Genomic DNA, 17592 nt, shown 5'->3' with positions numbered 1-17592 from the left:
TAAATGAGAACTTTAGGGTATGTGGGGTTTTTTTGTGGCAGCTGCAGCCTGTTATATAATGGGTAGGACCATCCTCTCTGTCCCTCTTACCTCACTAGATGAAGGAGATGTAGAGTTGGCCTTTTAGAAGTTATTGGAGTGGCCTGCATCATGAGATATTTACTGAACTCACTGATACTTTTTCCCCTTAGGTAGCATTAGGGACCCCCCGAATTGAGCTTTGCTGTAGATAATGGGGGAAGGGGTGGATTGAAGGAAGAGGCAGTTTTCCTAAACTCAGTTCTCCATTGTACAAAAACATACACATCAGTGTTTACCATCTGGGTCCATTGGATGCCTTTTATTTATTTTTATTGTAAGTAATTTTATAAATATACAGAAATAGGAATAAAGGAATACTAAAAAGACTTCATTGTAACTTTTAATAAGAATTTAAACATAGTAAAATCAAATTTTTACTCCACATATTTCTGGTTTGATAGGTATACAAACAGGAATGGGCAACATCTTTTGAATACAGCTAAATGCTCATGAACCCAGGACTCATCCTACTTGTAAATTACATAAATCCAGATTTCAAATACATCTGTAGTAGGTTCTAGCTTCTCATTGCTTTTAGTTCTTCTGTACTTGCATCATCAAAACACAGAACTTTTGAAGACTTTGCAGCTCATAGTTTTCTTGAAGAAAGGATGGCCATCTTTGCTCCTTAACTGTAAAACATTTTCATTATTAAATTTATGAACACCAGTCAGAATGATCAGTCCAGTGAAGTTTTTCATTTCTAAATTATCTCTTTCTAACTACTTTTGTATGCACAACAGCCTTTATCATTTGTCTTTTTATGAACTCATCCAGTAAATCCTGTTGCACAAATACATGATAGACAAAAGAATATTGTTATTCATTCTTTAGCAAACCGTGATGTTCTGGGTTCTTATAGCAAACATTGTGATGAAGTCTTTCCAGTTGAATGGCCAGCTGGGTGAAAATGCCATATTTCTTTTTTGTCCTTAGAAATTTCACTCATTTATTGAATCTTTTTTGTTTTCTTTTTTAAAAATTGTTTATTTTAAATAATTATAGAGCCCTGGCTGGTGTGGCTCTCAGTTGGTTGGAGTGTCAGCTGGTAAACCAAAAGGATGTGGATTTGATTCCTGCTCAGGGCACATGCCTGGTTTGCGGTTCGGCCCCCTGTTGGGGTGCATATGGAAGGCAACTAGTCCATGTTTCTCTCATCAATGTTTCTGTCTCTCCCGATTTCTAGAATCAGTAAATATAACCTCAGGTCAGGATGAAATAAAATAAAAAAAATAATTATAGAATTGCAGGAAGCTGCAAAGACAAGAAGAGAGATATAGTATAACCTTTACCCATTTTCCTCCAGTGGGTTACTTCTTTTAAGTTCTGTATGTGTACTGTACAGTGTCAAAATAAGGATATCAACATTGGTGGTATGAACGTATACAGTTCTAAGCTATATTAGCACATGTGCAGACTCTTGTAACTACCACCACTAACAAGATATGGAATAACTTTTATCATGACAAAGATCTCCTTTGAGCTATCCCTTTATAGTCATACCTGCTCTTCTATTCTCCACTATCCCTGACTTATGGCAACCACTGTTATCCATTACTATAACTTTGTCATTTTGGAAATGTTATATGAGTATAAATTGAATCATACAGTGTGTGACCTATAGAAATTGACATTTTTCATTTTTCACTCAATGAAATTGAGGTCTATCCATGATGCTGGGTGTTCCAGTTTTCCTTTATTGCCGAGTAAGATTCCATGGATGTCACCCTTGTAGGCAGCATAGAATTGGATAATATATTTTGATTTACTCTATTCAATCTCCCTTTTAATTGGTGTTTTTAGACTATTTATATTTAGAGTGATTAGGAATGGTAGGCATAATAAAGTCTGTCATTTTATTTTTGTTCATTGTTTATTCTTTTTTTCCCCGACTACTTGTGGCTCACTTGAACATTTTTAAAATTTTCATTATTATTTATCTATAGTGTTTCTGAGTATATGTATCCCTTTGTACAGATATTTTACTGGTTGCTTTAGGTATTTTACAAATGTAACTAATCACAGTCTCCTACTTTTGACATTTATCAGTTTGAGTGAAATGTAGAAACCTTATCTTCTTTAAAGTCCTTTTACCCTCCCTAGTTTGTAATTGTTTTAAACATTCCCTCTACATGGAAAAGCACATCAGACAATATTAAACTTTTTGCTTCAACCACAAACACAATTTGTAAAACTCCAAAAGAGAACAGAAGTCTGTTGTGTTTGTCCATAGTTTTGTTCTCTCAGTTCTTCCTTCCTGGTGTTCCAAGATCTTTCTAATTCACAAACTTCCTTTAACCATTCTTTTAGTGTATGTATGCTGATGACATCATTCGTTATTTTTTCTTTGAAAATACCTTGATTGCCCTTTCATAATTATTCCTTAAGGATAATTATGCCATATATGGGACTTGTGGTTGATATATTTTTTTTAAGTACAGTCATGCATTACATAATGACATTCAGTCAGCAGCAGACCTCATATAAAACAGGTGGTCTCATAGGGTCCATTATGGTCCATTATGGTCCATTGTGGTCCATTATGATGGAGGTGAAAAATTCTTATTGCTTAGTGATGTTGTAGCTATTGTGAAATCACAACATATTACTCATGGTTGTGTGATGCTGTTCTAAACAAACCTGCTACACTGCCACTTGTATGAAAGTACCATCTAGGTTTGTGTAAGTGCACTCCATGATGTTCACACAACCATGATGTCACCCTATGACACATTTCTCAAAAAGTATGTTATAATTCTTTCACTAAGCAACTTGAAAAAATGTGGTGCCACTTGTTCATGGCTGCCACAGCTTCTGATGAGAAATTCTAGCTATTCAAATTATTTTTCCCCAGTAGGTAAAGTGTCATTTCTCTCTAGCTGCTTTCAAGATTTTTTCTTTGTCTCTAGATTTTTGAAGTTCATTTATAGTGTTTCTTCAGATGAGTTTTTTGGGAGTTTATCCTGTTTGGGGTCTTTTCAACTTCTCGAATCTTAATGTAGGTTTATGTCTTTTGCCAAATTTGGGAAATTCTTGCCATTATTTCTTCTAATACTTTTTCTCTCCCTCCTTCTTTCTCTTTTCTTTCTGGAATTCTAATGATAGGAATGTTAGATCTTATATATTTTGTTAAAGTCCTGAAAGTCCATGAGGCTCTGTTAATTTTTTTCCAGTCAGTTTTTTCTCTGTTGTTCAGACTGGGTAATTTTAGTTGGCTTTTTCAAGATTCGTAGATATTTCCTTCTGTCCTCTTCATTCTGATGTTGAGCCCATACAACATCAGAATGAGGTTGTTTCAATTATATTTTCTGTTCTAACATTTTTATTTGTTTCTGTAATCTGTATCTTTTTTCCTTAGGGTTTCTGTTTCTCTCATTTAATTTGCCCATTGAAGCATTTTTATGATGGCTGCTTTAAAATACTTATTAGATAATTCCAATATCTGTATTACTTTGATTTTGGTGTATATAGATTTTTCAAGTTGAGATTTTACTGGTCCTTAATATGATGAATGATTTTCAGTTGTATCCAGTGCATTTTGGGTATTATGTTACAAACCTCTGGGTCTTATTTGTCTGTTTTAGTTGGCTTTTTCTGACAACCATTGTCTGGGAATGGGAAGAGGAAGTGCCACTTTGTTACTACCAAGTGAGGATGGAAGTCCAGACTCCTCACTTGGCCTCCACTGCTACTCAGCTGGGAAGGGCTTGTCATTACCTCCATGGGAGATAAGTTCTCCACGAGTCTTCTGCTACAGCTCTCTGGCTGGCAGTGGGGAAGGTACTCTGTCACTACTTTTCATGTGACTTCCATTGATAGCTAATTGGGGGAACTCCTTACTGCTGGAAGGCAGTAAAATGCTGGGTCCTCACTCACACTTCTCTGATACCACCTCAGTAAGTGTGTGTTTGTGTGCCCTTGTTACAGCTGAGAAGCAGTGGAAGTCTCCCTACTTGGCTTTTGCCAATGTGATGGGAATGGAACTGTATTCCTATGGTGATTGGTTGGAATAGAGCAGTTAATTCTCTAAAAGTTTTCTGTCTTGCTAAGTTGCCCCATCCTTAGTTCTTTGTCTGTGGAGAGCAGGTGTGTCGTGGGGCATTTTTGTGTGCTCCTATTGATATTTCCAGATGTTCCCCTCTCCAGTACTCAGTCTCAGATATATGAAGCAAAAGGAAACTTGTTCCTTGTGTCCCAAGGTCACTTCTGTCTACCTTTTCTTCACTTTTCAGAGTCTTCTGTATGTTTGTTTAATGTGTAATGTCCAGGGTTTTTGTTTTATGTAATGGAAGGAATAGGGCAAAGTATTTTTATTCCATCGTGGTCTATAACTTGAAGTCCTAATCTTGAACTTGAGAAAATTCATTTAGGGTACTGTCATCTGAAGACTCATAGTCTGAGATTGCACTTTTACAGTCAATTTCACCAACATGATTAGAGTTTAGAGTGACAGTACCTGTGTTTCTATATTCATTTTCTGATTCATCTAATAATTGTGAATTGTTTTCCTTTGCCAGTTTTCTTCTCTTTGCCATTATGTATACAAGAAGGAAAATCTTAAATTCTCAGTTTTTTTCAGTGAAAGTTATAAAAGACTACAAAGTTAGTGTCTCCAGGTAAGTGGACTGTTTATGTCAGTTGGAGAAAAAAAAAGTCTTCAGTAATTTGAAACAAAGAGAGCAGAGAAGATGGGGACATTGCAAAATGAATGGGGGGAGTGTGAATAATATGAAAGAGAGAGGTGAGAGATGTGAAGTTTATGATCAAAATGAAAAATTCAGAGAAAGAGAAGAAATTAAAAAGGGTTTTGTGGAAAAGTAATTGGATAAGTGGAAAATAAGGAACAACAGGAGAGTGAGGAAGGGGAAGAAGAAAGCATGAAGTAAGTCATAAAAGGAATGACTAGACTAGCTGGGGAGGTACGGTTAGTGGACATCATGTTTGTTGGTAGAGTTAGTCCATTGTGTAAGGTTGATTAATTATGAGTATTCTTCTCTTTAAAATAGTTCTCATATAAAATAACATGCTACATCTTGAGGGATTCTTCATAGGAAAATACATACCATTATGTCTTTCAGAACAATATTTTTTTCTTTTTGTAATGAAGCAACACTTTCGTGGAATGTCTGCCAATAAATTTAAGTACTTAAGGAAAATAGTTTATAACAATTTGATAACTTGCTCCTAGCTTCTTATGGTTGGTAAATTTCCAAGAATCAGGTTGTATAGAATGATTGTCAATATTTTTTAAATGTAAAGAACCATTACAAACACACACTCTAATGAACATTATCGTAAGTCATGCAGTTTATTGTTTTTTCTTCTCATTTCACTACGATAATAGTATTTGGGACTTTATGATAAAATTATGGAAAAGAGATTGCCCTGTCCTCTAGAGTAATCAAGGATAATGGTTGCAGCTATTCAGACTAAGGAAATATTTCTACAAAAGTGTGTGTTATGGGTGTATATAGCATCATTTGATTATTGTAAGGTATTGTGCTTTATAAGGTTAGTGGATAGATTTTTAACTTATACACTTGTACCCGGAAGTTTATTTTGAATAACAGTGTTAATGATTAGATTGCTTAGACGATAACTTGCAAATAATGATTGCGTTCTAGAAAACTTTTCAACCATAACATACCTGGTATTTACTGGTTAGGATCCTGTTTTCTATGCACTGTGAAACACAATGTAAGGGAACAAATGGAATTATTTTCTCTGTTTTAATTTACATAAATTATATGATTCTATATTCTACGAGCCCCATTTTCCCTTTGGAGTTTAAAATGATGCAGGTCTTTTCATCATCTATACTTACATGGTAAATTCTGACTGGTCTACCACAAGTCCTCAAATAACATTGTTTCTTTTAATGTCATTTCATATAAGTTAGGTGAGGTACAGTATAAATTTAACTCTTATTTATATCAGTTAGCCTATGGTAAAATTGTTTTTGTTATATGTCATTTCATTTAGAGCCCAGAACCTATTGATGATATTAAGTGAGAATTTACTGTACTCCAAAACCAGGAATGATCTTGTTCTGCATAATTATTAAAAGAGACCATGGAAGTAGATGTTTACTGGATATTATGAAACCAATCTCCTACCCATGTGTAATCTTGAGGATTATGGTCCTAAACATTTTATTAAACTCCTCCTGTCTCTGGAACCTTTAACATGTAGCCAGAGGAAAGGAGAAGGAGCTGGTAGAGCAGAACTCTATAAATTTCCAGGCTACTGGAGTACGGACCTACTTTGAGGACATTATTGGCTATGTCACTGCTACTCAGTGGATCAGGTGGTTCAGCATTGCTGTGGAGCTTGTTAGAAATCCTCAGGTCACATGTCAGACCTACCGAATCAGAATCTCTGGAGTTGGGGTCCAGAGTTCTGTGTTCCAACAAGTTCTTCACCAGTGGATGTTCTGTGTGATAAAGTCAGATAAACTATGAGATACCTAGTCTTGTTTATAATTGTTATCTATCCATTCTAATCAGACTTGTCTGTTTTTTCATCCTATTTCCTGTGGATTCCTGCTTACTATGTCTTTCATTTTTTTCTAGATTTAGTTCTGAATTTAGTTCTTTCATTTTTTCCTTTAAGTTATTTATAAGTGGGCAATGCTTATAATTTCATTTAGGCTTTCTTTCTTTAAAAGTGGTTGTATAGCCATGGCTGGTGTGCCTCCAGTGAACTAACTTAGTGCCAGACTGAGAACCAAAGGGTCACCGGTTCGATTCCTGTCAGGGCATGTGCCTAAGTTGTGGGCCATGTCCCCAACAGGGAGCACACGAGAGGCAACCACACAATGATGTTTCTCTTCTTCTCTTTCTCCCTCCTTTGCTCTCTAAAAAGAATATATCTAAAGATAAATAAAAAATCTTTTTAAAATGGTTATGTAAGAATGATGAATGTGAAATAAAATGTTTTTCAGTGTAGTGCTGAAGGACAGAGGGATGTACCAGATGACTTACCAACATTCTTTCCAGTACCAGAAATTTATTGTTTAGTAAAATTAAAATCAGAAATTTAAAAGTAGGCTTAATTTTTGGTCATTTTAATTTCAACATAAAAAGCTAGTTTTAATGTTGGCTCATCAAAGTCAGTAGTATTCCCACACCCTGCTAATAAGAAGTTACTGTTTAGAAAATAAAGTTTTCTATTCTGTTTTTATCTACTGCACATTGGGTGTTAGTTTTTAGTGCTTTTGTGTTGTGTTAATTTTTCATCTATACTGTATCCATTTTTAAAATTAAATTGAGCCCAAGCTATTTTGTTTAAATTTTTCAACCATATGAAAATGCCATTTTTGTAAAAACAAGATCATTCAGTAATTTTGTGTGGTTCAACCTAATAAGTCTTTGAAAGCCTAAAGGCACTGTTCTCACTGGAGAACTGACTTGGTTATATGATTTGAAGGCATTGAAGTGGTTTCTTTAGAAATTTTGTATATTACAGAATCTTAGCTTCACAGAACATGATTTGTACTTTCATTGTTTAATCTGGGTATAAAACTTTCTACAATTAAAAAAAAGGTCGATTCTATCTACAATAAAAACAAAACTAAGCACTTACAAGTGAAATAATTGGGTAAGAGTTCCCTCAGTTTCTTGCAGTGTTACACTTGTGAAATGATTCAAAGAAAAGCAAAAATAAGGATTTGCTACTAATGTTAAAAATGGGAAATTGTCAGTCACATACCACTAATTAGAAGGAGTTTGTGGATTATTATGTTAAAGTTTGAACTAAAATTCTCTTCTCAAGAGAGCTGTGTACTATGGGAAATATAGATCTAGGAAAAGTCACTAGTAACCCTATGTTTGGGGTGGATGATGGAGGATAGGCTGCAAGGGAGGGTCATAGGAAGATAATATATAACTCCTTTCTGCCTTAGAGGAGCCAACAGCATTCTGTGGACTTCTTTTCCTAGCAAGCCTAGCTGAGGGCTTTACCACACACATTCTTTTTCACTGACTTGGCTTCCTAGATGGAGTATGGACTTGCACTGATGGAGTAAGGACTAATGTCCTTTTAATAAAGAAGGATGGGGTTAGAAACAAAGGACAGATGTAAGAGAGATGGGAAGTGACCCTTTGGGAGCCCTTTCATAGCTGTGGGCTTTGGACTAAGAGCAGCAATAACATCTGGGCCTGAAAGAAAATAATCATATCCTTGTGCATAGCTAGTTTATCTGAAAGCAGGGTAGAATTTTAGAATCAGGGGTGGGGTGTTTCTCCATTGCTACTGATCGGTTTCCCTACATGGTAAAGCTGGCTTCTGGGAAGGTGGTTTCAAAAAGTACCAAGAAAAAAAATGTGTGTAGGGGTAGAGACTGCTTTCAGATCCATATTTTTCTATACTAACAGACTGAACCTTTATGCCATCAGTCCTGCTTGCTTTTTGAAAACTTTCTATTTTTAAAAAAGTTTCAAATGAAACAATGAAGAGTTCCAAGGCTCATACAAATAACTTCTGTTTATAATTCACCAATTTTGAACATTTTGCCTCTATCTTCTTTTTATCTATAGATATGTTTATTTTCTGAAACATTTGAAAGTAAATTACAGAAATCGTACCTTTTTTACCCCTAAATAATTTAATATTTGTTTCCTAAGAACAGGAATTCTCTTATATTAATAGAGTATAGTAAGTCCTCACCTACTGTTGTTGACTTTAAACAATTTTCCCATATGCTAATTGATATAAACAAGAGTAAAGGTCTTATAGCATATGTCTGTATATCAGTTAGCCTGTGGTAAAATTGGTTTCATTATATGTTGTTTTGCTTAAAGTTGCAGTTTCCAAGAACCTGTCAGTGATGTTAAGTGAAGACTTACTGTGCAGGTGTCAAATTTAGGACATTTAACATTGGGACAATATTAGTTACTCTATCATCTACATTGTATTATTTTTTCCCCAGTAATGTTCTTTATAGCATTTATTTTTTCTGGTCCGGGATCCGATCCAGAATTGTGCTTTGCATTTAGTTATAATATTTCCTTTAGTCTCAATCTCAGGCAATTCCTAAGTATTTGTCTTTGACGACCATGACACTTAAATTTATGTACAAACCTTTAGTTTTGTACATTGGTCCTCATTTTGGATGTGAGTGGTATTTTCTTGAGATTAGATTCAGATTATGTATTTTTGCAGGAATGCCACATAAATGAGGCCTGTGCTGTGCTCTGTGCATCACAACAGAAAGCTCATGATGTCTGTTCCATTGTTGTTGAGGTGATCACTTGATTAAGATGATATCTGCCACATTTCTCCTTGGTAAATTAATAAGTACTTTGTAGAAAGATACTTTGAGATGATATATGTATCTTGTTCCTCATCAGACTTTCACCTGCTAGGCTCAGCATCCATTTTTGATTCTTGCCTGAATAATTTATTGCTATGATAGTTGCAAAATGGTGATTTTTCTAACATTCATCATTCCTTCTGTGTTTCTTAGTTGGCATACTACTGTAGGAAGCATATTTCCCTCATCTGTTAATTTTTATTTATTATTGATGGAGTCATGGATTCTTATTTTATTCAATAGGTTATAATCTGTTACTGTCAATATTTGTTTTAGTACTTAAATTATCCCAAATTTGGTCACTCAGAGAGCCTCAAGTACCTTCCTATGCCTTTTTGACAAGTCCAGTCTTTTTTTTTTTAATAACATTTTATTACTTGACGTAGAGTGCTCCAGGTTCATCTTCAAGTTATTTCTCCAGGGTTCTATTTTTTTAGGCCAGATGATGTTTAGAAACCACTCTGTCAGGTCAGTACTGTGTAAGTATTAAGGAAAGGATTTTAATTTGCTCATATAAAGAGGTAAGAACTCAGGATAGTTTATTCATACTAATTTTGGACACATTCTGCTTGGCACAATTGGTCTTTTGTTCATACTACTGAACCTGGCAGTCCATATTGTTTGAATTTCTATAGCCTTGTAGTATGTTCTGATCTTAGAGCAAGTTTCCCTTATTTCCAGATTTTTTTTTTGCCTTTTAAAAACATTCTGTCTTCTACATGGATTGTAGAATAGCATGTCAAAAGTCAACTTCCAAAAATATGTTGTTATTTTTTAAAGTATTGAATTAAACTTACTATATAGCTTAGGGCAGAATTTATCTTTTTTACAAGACTGAGATTTCCCATTTAGGATTAAGAAATGACTTCATTTAGCCCTGGCTGATGTGGCTTAGTGGGTTGAGCGTCAGCCTCCAAACTGCAAGGTCACTGGTTGGATTCCTGGTCAGGGCACATGCCTGGGTTGTAGGCCAGGTCCCCAGTTGGGGGCGTGTGAGAGGCAACCAATCCTCACATCAGTGTTTTTCTTTCTCCCTCCCATCCCCTCTCTCTAAAAAAATACAATCTTTTTAAAAAAAAGATGACTTCATTCATTCTTTGGTCATAGGCTTCAGTAAAGGACTTGTAGTTTTTGTAACATAAATGTTGTATGTCAATTGTTATAATTGTCACAGTTTTTGTTATAATATACAGTTGATTCCTGGATGACATGGGGTTTGAACTGCGTGGGTTCACTTATATGCACATGTTTTTCAATAAATACATTGAATGTATTTTCTCTTCCTTATAATCTTCTTAATAATTTCTTTTCTGTAGTTTATTCTAAGAATACAGATTATAATACATGTAACATGCAAAATGTATGTTAATTGTTTGTATTATTGGTTCGACTTCCAGACAATAGTAAGCTAACAGAGTAGTCAGCCCTCTGTATCCATGGATTCCACTCTGTGGATCGAGAATACTTTTTTCAATTCACAGGTGGTTGAATCTGCAGATGTAAAACCCATGAACGTGAAGAGCCAACTGTAGTTAAGTTTTGGGGGAGTGAAAGGGTATATGTGGAGTTTCCACTGTGTGTGGGGTCAGCACCCTTAATGAACCCTGCAACATTGCTCAAGGTAATCAGTAATTGCTTTTGTGTTTGTGAATAGTATATTTTAACAATTCTTTTATTATGAATTTACACATATGCAAAAGTGCCTAAACCATGAATGTGTAGTAATGAATTTTATTTAACCACTGCTTAGCTCAATTAATAGAACTTTGCTGGTACCTTGAAACTCCCTGTTTGCCCTCTTCTTATTATAACCCCCTTCTCCTTCCTTCTCTCTTAAAGCCAGTAAATTAAGGGGAATACAGCTGCTCACATGACTTTCATTATTCTATATAGGCAGCATGACAGTTAAGCAGGAGAGACTTTATTTTCCTGCCACAGATATTTACTGTGTGGACCTTTATGTAAGGGACAAGAATAGTATAATTGATTCTTTTAAGATTAGCTTTATGAAATATGCATTTATTTTCATAAGTCTGTTTCTTATTGAGTCTATGCTAGAATAAAGCAGAGATTATAATATTAAATAAAAAGTTTTTATATTGTATGTTTAATTTAGATATCAAAATGGTAGCCTGGGATTATCTAGCCTGATATAGAAGTTGAAAATCATTGTTCTGGCCATGACCAGGGTAGCTCAGTTGGTTGGGCAGTGTCCTGCAAAGTGAAAAGTCGCCGGTTTAGTAAGGGCACATGTCTGAGTTGTGGGGCATGTACAAGAGGCAACCTATTGATGTTTCTCTCTCACATCGATGTTTCTTTCTCCGTCCCTTACCTTCTCTCTAAAAATAAATAAATAAAATCTTGAAAAGGAAATCATAGTTCTGGTTTCTCTTAGTTTAATGAGATTGTAGAAATCAGTGATACCTCTGCCATAATCTCAACTACCTTTTAGCACTGGTGATCAAGATAAATAAATGTTTTTTTTTCCTACCATCTCTTGGATCTTGGTGTCCGGTCTGTCCTTGAGTGATGCGGACTCTGACCAGCAGGGTCCATGTGTTGTGTTGTAGATGCAATGAACAAATTCACATGGAGGTCCTATGGAGAAAAAGGAATGGCACGGCCATTCTCTGAGTGAGACAGGACCCTGACCCTTGCCTGGAAAGGCTTTTATTGCTTTTCTGGGAGCATTACCTCAAGGAAGGTCTTCATTCATCACTGTCAGACAATAATGATCAAACAATAGATAACATTAAAAGAACTCTGATGGCTTATTCTGAGTCAGGGTCAGTTAGCTAAAGGGCCATAAAACTTTGGGGCACAAACTCATTTTATACTTGGATCCTTATCAGAAAATTGAGGACATTCTTAGCAAAGCAGGTTTCACGGGGTTTTGTGCATTCTTTTTTTAGACCTGATCACCCCAGGGAACCACCCATTCCTACCCAGGGCTGCACTGCCCTCTGTCATTGTTTCAGGCTTAAGTTAGGCAGGGGAAGTAAGGCAGTCAAGAGATTAGGAGGCTTCTTGCAGACAGAGTGAGGACTCAGGCTACTTCAAAGCCTAGGGGCAAGGGTCCATCACCCCTGAGGGCTTTCTTTGAGGGCCCCCTCATGACCATGCCTGTCTTAAGTTGTCCCTAACTTGAGGAATCTTACTCGTCATTGGCTAACCCATTGTGCATTGGGGGCCAGGCAGGTGAAGTAAAAGGGGACAGAGGCAACACCCCTACCAGGAAGATAAGCTTTGTCTCCTTAGTGGCTTATAGTCCCAAGGTCTCTTTACTCAGCCTTAGCCATGGGGGTTACAGCTTTTGAAACCAGGCAGGGCAGTTCCCAACAATTGAGCCTCTTCTCACTGCATACTTTTCTCTGAGCTATCTCCTACTGTTGTTTTAGTGCCTACATTTATCCTCATAAAAATGTACATTTATTTCCTAGACCAGGTTTTCCTGACTGTGAAAAATGAATGGATTTTAACTAGGGTCATCTTACATCTACCTGATTGAGTTTTTTTTCTCTAAGTATCTTTTTATTTCATTTTTTAATTGTTGTTCAAGTACAGTTGTCTCCATTTTCCTCCCACCAATGCCTCCCCACACCAGCCATCCCCACCTTTCTCCCCTGATTCCACCCCCTCCCTTGGTTTTGTCCATGTATCCTTTATTGGTCTTCCTGAAAACCCGTCACTGTTTTTTTCCTCATTATTCCCTCCCTCCTCCCCTCTGGTTACTGTCAGATTGTTCTTAATTTCAGTGTCTCTGGTTAAATTTTGCTCGCTTGTTCATTTTGTTGATTAGGTTCCACTTAAAGGTCAGATCATATGGTATTTGTCTTTCACCGCCTGGCCTATTTCACTCAGCATCATGCTTTCCAGTTCCATCCATGCTGTTGCAAAGGGTAGGAGCTCCTTTCTCTCTGCTATGTAGTATTCTATTGCGTAAATATACCACAATTTCTTTATCCACTCATTTACTGATGGGCACTTAGGTTGCTTCCAGCACTTGGCTATTGTAAATTGTGCTGCTATGAACATTGGAGTACATAGGTTCTTTTGGATCAGTGTTTTCAGGGTTCTTAGGGTATAATCCCCACAGTGGAATTGTTGGGTCAAAAGGCAGTTTTATTTTTAGTTTTCTATGGAAATTCCATACTGTTTTCCATAGCGGCTGCACCAGTCTGCATTTTCACCAACAGTACACTTGGGTTCTCTTTTTTCCACATCCTTCTCCAATACTTGTTTGATTTGTTTGTGATGGCCATTCTCACTGATGTGAAGTGGTGTCTCATTTTGTGGTTTTAATTTGCATCTCTGATGGCTAGTGATGCTGAGCATCTTTTCATATGTCTCTGGGCCTTCTCTATGTCCTCCTTGGAGAAGTGTCTGTTCAAGTCCTTTGCCCATTTTTCAGTTGGGTTGTTTATCTTCCTGGAGTCAGTTTTTAGGGATCAGGAATTTGACTTAAGTCTGGCCTAGGGAAATCTTTGCAGAATTGAAGTACAGAGGAACACTTAGCCTATGAAAGTTAATGATTATGCTGTGAAAGAGGTTATATTCATTATGTTGTTAGATATATATTTTTAAAATTTTTCAAGCAGTTCTTTTTAGTGTGCCACATTATTTTTTATTATATTTATTGGGGTGATGTTGGTTAATAAGATCATATAGGTTTAAAGTATAGATTCCTATGATACATGATCTGTATATTGCATTGTGTACCCACCACCCAAAGTCAAATTATCTTCATTCACAATATATATGGCCCCCTTTACCCTTTACCACCCCTCTCCAACCCCTTCCCTCTGAGAATCATCACACTATGCTAATTGTATTAGCACCATATTATGCTAATAGAAATTAGATATATTATCATCAGTTTCAGTATCTCATCTGTCTTCTTTATACATCTTTATAGTTGTTTGTACCTTTTAAGAAATGATGTTAATATTATTCTTGAAATGTTAATTCTAAAGACTTTTGTCTTTTTTCTCCCTATCTTTTATTTTCTGAGGTACTAAGGAAAAAGTGCTCACATTTTGGCAGAATATTATAGCACACTTAGTTAATGGTGCTTTCTTATGTAACTCATCAGGGCTTCTTTTAATTTTCAGTTCTGTTTTATGTTTGTTTCTATCTCTTTTTTTTTTAAAGAAATACACTAATAATTTTTGCATTTGCCTCTAGAAAAACTGATTGCTTATCAACGAGAATTTCTTGCTTTGAAAGAACGTCTTCGAATAGCTGAACATAGAATCTCACAGCGCTCTTCTGAATTAAGTGCCATCGTACAGCAGTTCAGGCGTGTAGGAGTAGAAACAAATGGGAGTAAGGACACGTTGAATAAATTTTCAGGTACATATTATATTTTTGGTTTTATAAAAAGATTGTGTTTTCAAAAAGTTATGTGAAATATTTTATTTGAAGGTTGTGTAGAGTAGCTTGTCAGCCAGCATTTGTTACCCTTTTTAGAGAGAAAAATCACACATAAAACTTTCTATTATCATAAATTATAAAGGTTTTTGTTAATTGATTTTAGGAGAGTAATAATGGGTTAAATTTCACTTGTATAAATTTCATTGACAACAGTGTTTTTAAAACCATATTGAAAATGAGATCAAATTTTAACTTTGTATATATACGTTTATGTTGTGACTTGGGTGGACTTCAGATATACTCTGGAGAATCTTTGAGCTATTGGAAGTAATCTTAGATCTGACTTAATAAGAAAAATTATGAAGTTTTGTTATTGGTACTTTTGGACATATTTGACTATTTCTCTCTCTGAGGGCTTCTGGTTAGAGTAAAATGAGTGCCAACCTTCTCTCTGTTTCTGTGTTGTTCTTATCCTAATAATTAAATTGATACATGTAGTTCCTCTTGTCTTAACATTCACTACCTAATCTTATTTTTAAAATTTCATGCTTATTGTTTGCCTTCCTGATTACAGAGTTGATTGTGGCATAACAACATTTAAAATAATGCAGTGGTATAGATAACAAAAACAAATCATCCATAAGCCTCCTGCTAAGTAATTTGTTAACATTTGTTTTTCTTTTTCATCTAGTCTTTCCTTCATGAATAGTTTACTTTAGAATTGTGATTGTGTGTTATGGACTGATTTGAACTCTTGAAATTATACTCTTAGCATTTACTATGTCATTGAATATTCTTCAAAAATACCATTTTTTAAAAGATTTTATTTATTTATCTTTAGAGGGGAAGGAGAGAGGGAGAGAAACATCAATGTATGGTTGCCTCTCCTGCATCCCCTGCTGGGAACTGGCCTGCAACCCAGGCATGTGCCCTGACTGGAAATCGAACTTGATCCTCTGCTTCACAGGCCCGCGCTCAATCCACTGAGCTACACCAGCCAGGGCTAAAAAAATACCATTTTTAATGGCTGTATAACTTCTCAGCTAATTATATATTGTAATATATTAAACATTTTACTATATTTAGGCAAATATGATTTTCTGGGTGTTTTTCCACCACTTTTTAGCTCTGTGATGAACATATTTGCATATAAGCCAGTCATATTTCTGGTAGCTCTTTTAAGTTATTTTCATTAGGTTATGACATTCTTAAAGACAGAATCTTTGTTTAGATAACTGTCGATTTCCAAACACATGTCACAGTGGCTGCAACAAAATAGATAATCACTAAATATTCACTGAATGAATAAAAGTTACATTTCTAAAAGGGAAATTATTGAATGATAGGACAGATATGTTTTAGGGTGTTTGATGTCTGAATAGCTGAAATATTTATCACATTATCACCAAAATTTAGTATCATTATTTACTTAGATTTCGAAAGTGTCTTTTCATTTTAAATGGAGATCTCATTCACCAAAGTATGAAATTAGGAAAGAAAATTCTTTAGTTCTAGTTTTGTCAGTTTTACTGCTATATTTGTAAAAGCTGCAACTTCTGTAAGTAAAGTGTCCTGTGGATTAATTATTTTTCTGTTTCAGATAATACGCTAAAGCTATTAAAGGAGTTAACAAACAAAAAATCTCTTCAAGTGCCAAGCATTTATTATCATTTGCCTCATTTACTGCAAAATGAAGGAAGCCTTCAACCTGCTGTGCAGATTGGTAATGGAAGAACAGGAGGTATTGTTTATTTTGTTTCTTTTTGTGGTCGTACTGCTGGTCTTAATTTGTGTCTTGCAGTATTATATTGACTGTTAGAAGTCTGGCAGGTGAGAGAATAAAAACCCTTTTTCTGTGCTTGGTAACTTAGGATTCATTCTAAAGTTCACATTGAAAGGAGGTGGACATTTTTCTCAATAGACCAGATTAATGGAGCTGAAAAGGATCACAAGAAATCTAGTTCAAGCCCCTTTTCTAGGCAGAAAAATGTTTAAACCTTTGTCATTTTTAATTTTAAAAATTTGAGGAAGATGACCTTTTTTTCTGTAATATTAATAGCTCTTATAGTAATGTCAAGAAAATTTTTCTTATATCTGCCCCTATTTTTCATGTAGAGATGGAAGTACATAGTTACTTTATTTTACCTTTCATTAAATGGTCGAAATTTGTTGCTTTGTTTTTTTTTCTGATACAACCAAAGATAATTTATACCAATTTCTTTTCTCTTGGAGCTATAAGAGTTTCTTAAACTTTTCTTGTGGGATCTCTTCACCATTGGTTTAAGCTTTTATTTCTCCACTTTGTGTTAATTTTTCTTTGTAGATTTTTTAATACAGAGGCCAAAATATTATTTTGCTCTCCTAATAACTTTTTAACAAATGATGAAACCATAACTTCATAGTTATTGAACTTTATCTTTAAATATATTTTATTGATTATGCTATTACTGTTGTCCCAAATTTTCCCCCATTACACCACTCCACCTGGTACCCCCATTCCCTGCAGCAATCCCCTGTTTAGTTCATGTCCATGGGTTGTGCACGTAAGTTCTTTGACTTCTCCATTTCCTATACTGTTCTTAACATCCTCCTGTCTATTCTGTACCTACCATTTATACTTATTATTTCCTGTGCCTTTTCCTCTATTCTCCCCGCTCCCCTGCCCAGCTGATAAACCTCCAAATGATCTTCATATCTACGATTCTGTTCCTGTTATGGTTAATTGCTTAGTTTGCTTTTTATTTTTTTATTGACTATACTATTACAGCTGTCCTATTTTTTTCTTCCCCTTATCCCTCTCTGCCTGTTGCCCCCATTCACTCCAA

General features: G+C 35.4%; 1 protein-coding gene across 4 annotated transcripts in view; it reads left to right on the top strand.

Annotated features, from left to right (window-relative positions):
• Positions 1 to 17592, top strand: part of MGAT4A (alpha-1,3-mannosyl-glycoprotein 4-beta-N-acetylglucosaminyltransferase A) — a 125553-nt gene that overhangs the window by 49394 nt on the left and 58567 nt on the right. For all 4 annotated transcript variants that reach the window (XM_037137186.2, XM_053664528.1, XM_037137183.2 and 1 more), the window contains 2 exons: positions 14579 to 14746; positions 16368 to 16508. In XM_037137186.2, coding sequence (XP_036993081.2) covers positions 14579 to 14746; positions 16368 to 16508 — 309 coding nt within the window. The remainder of the gene's footprint in view (positions 1 to 14578; positions 14747 to 16367; positions 16509 to 17592) is intronic.

Source organism: Artibeus jamaicensis, unplaced genomic scaffold (assembly GCF_021234435.1).
Source record: "Artibeus jamaicensis isolate MK-2021 breed Jamaican fruit bat unplaced genomic scaffold, CSHL_Jam_final contig_384, whole genome shotgun sequence".
Lineage (NCBI taxonomy): Eukaryota > Metazoa > Chordata > Mammalia > Chiroptera > Phyllostomidae > Artibeus > Artibeus jamaicensis.
This window is presented reverse-complemented; position numbering and strand designations above follow the sequence as displayed.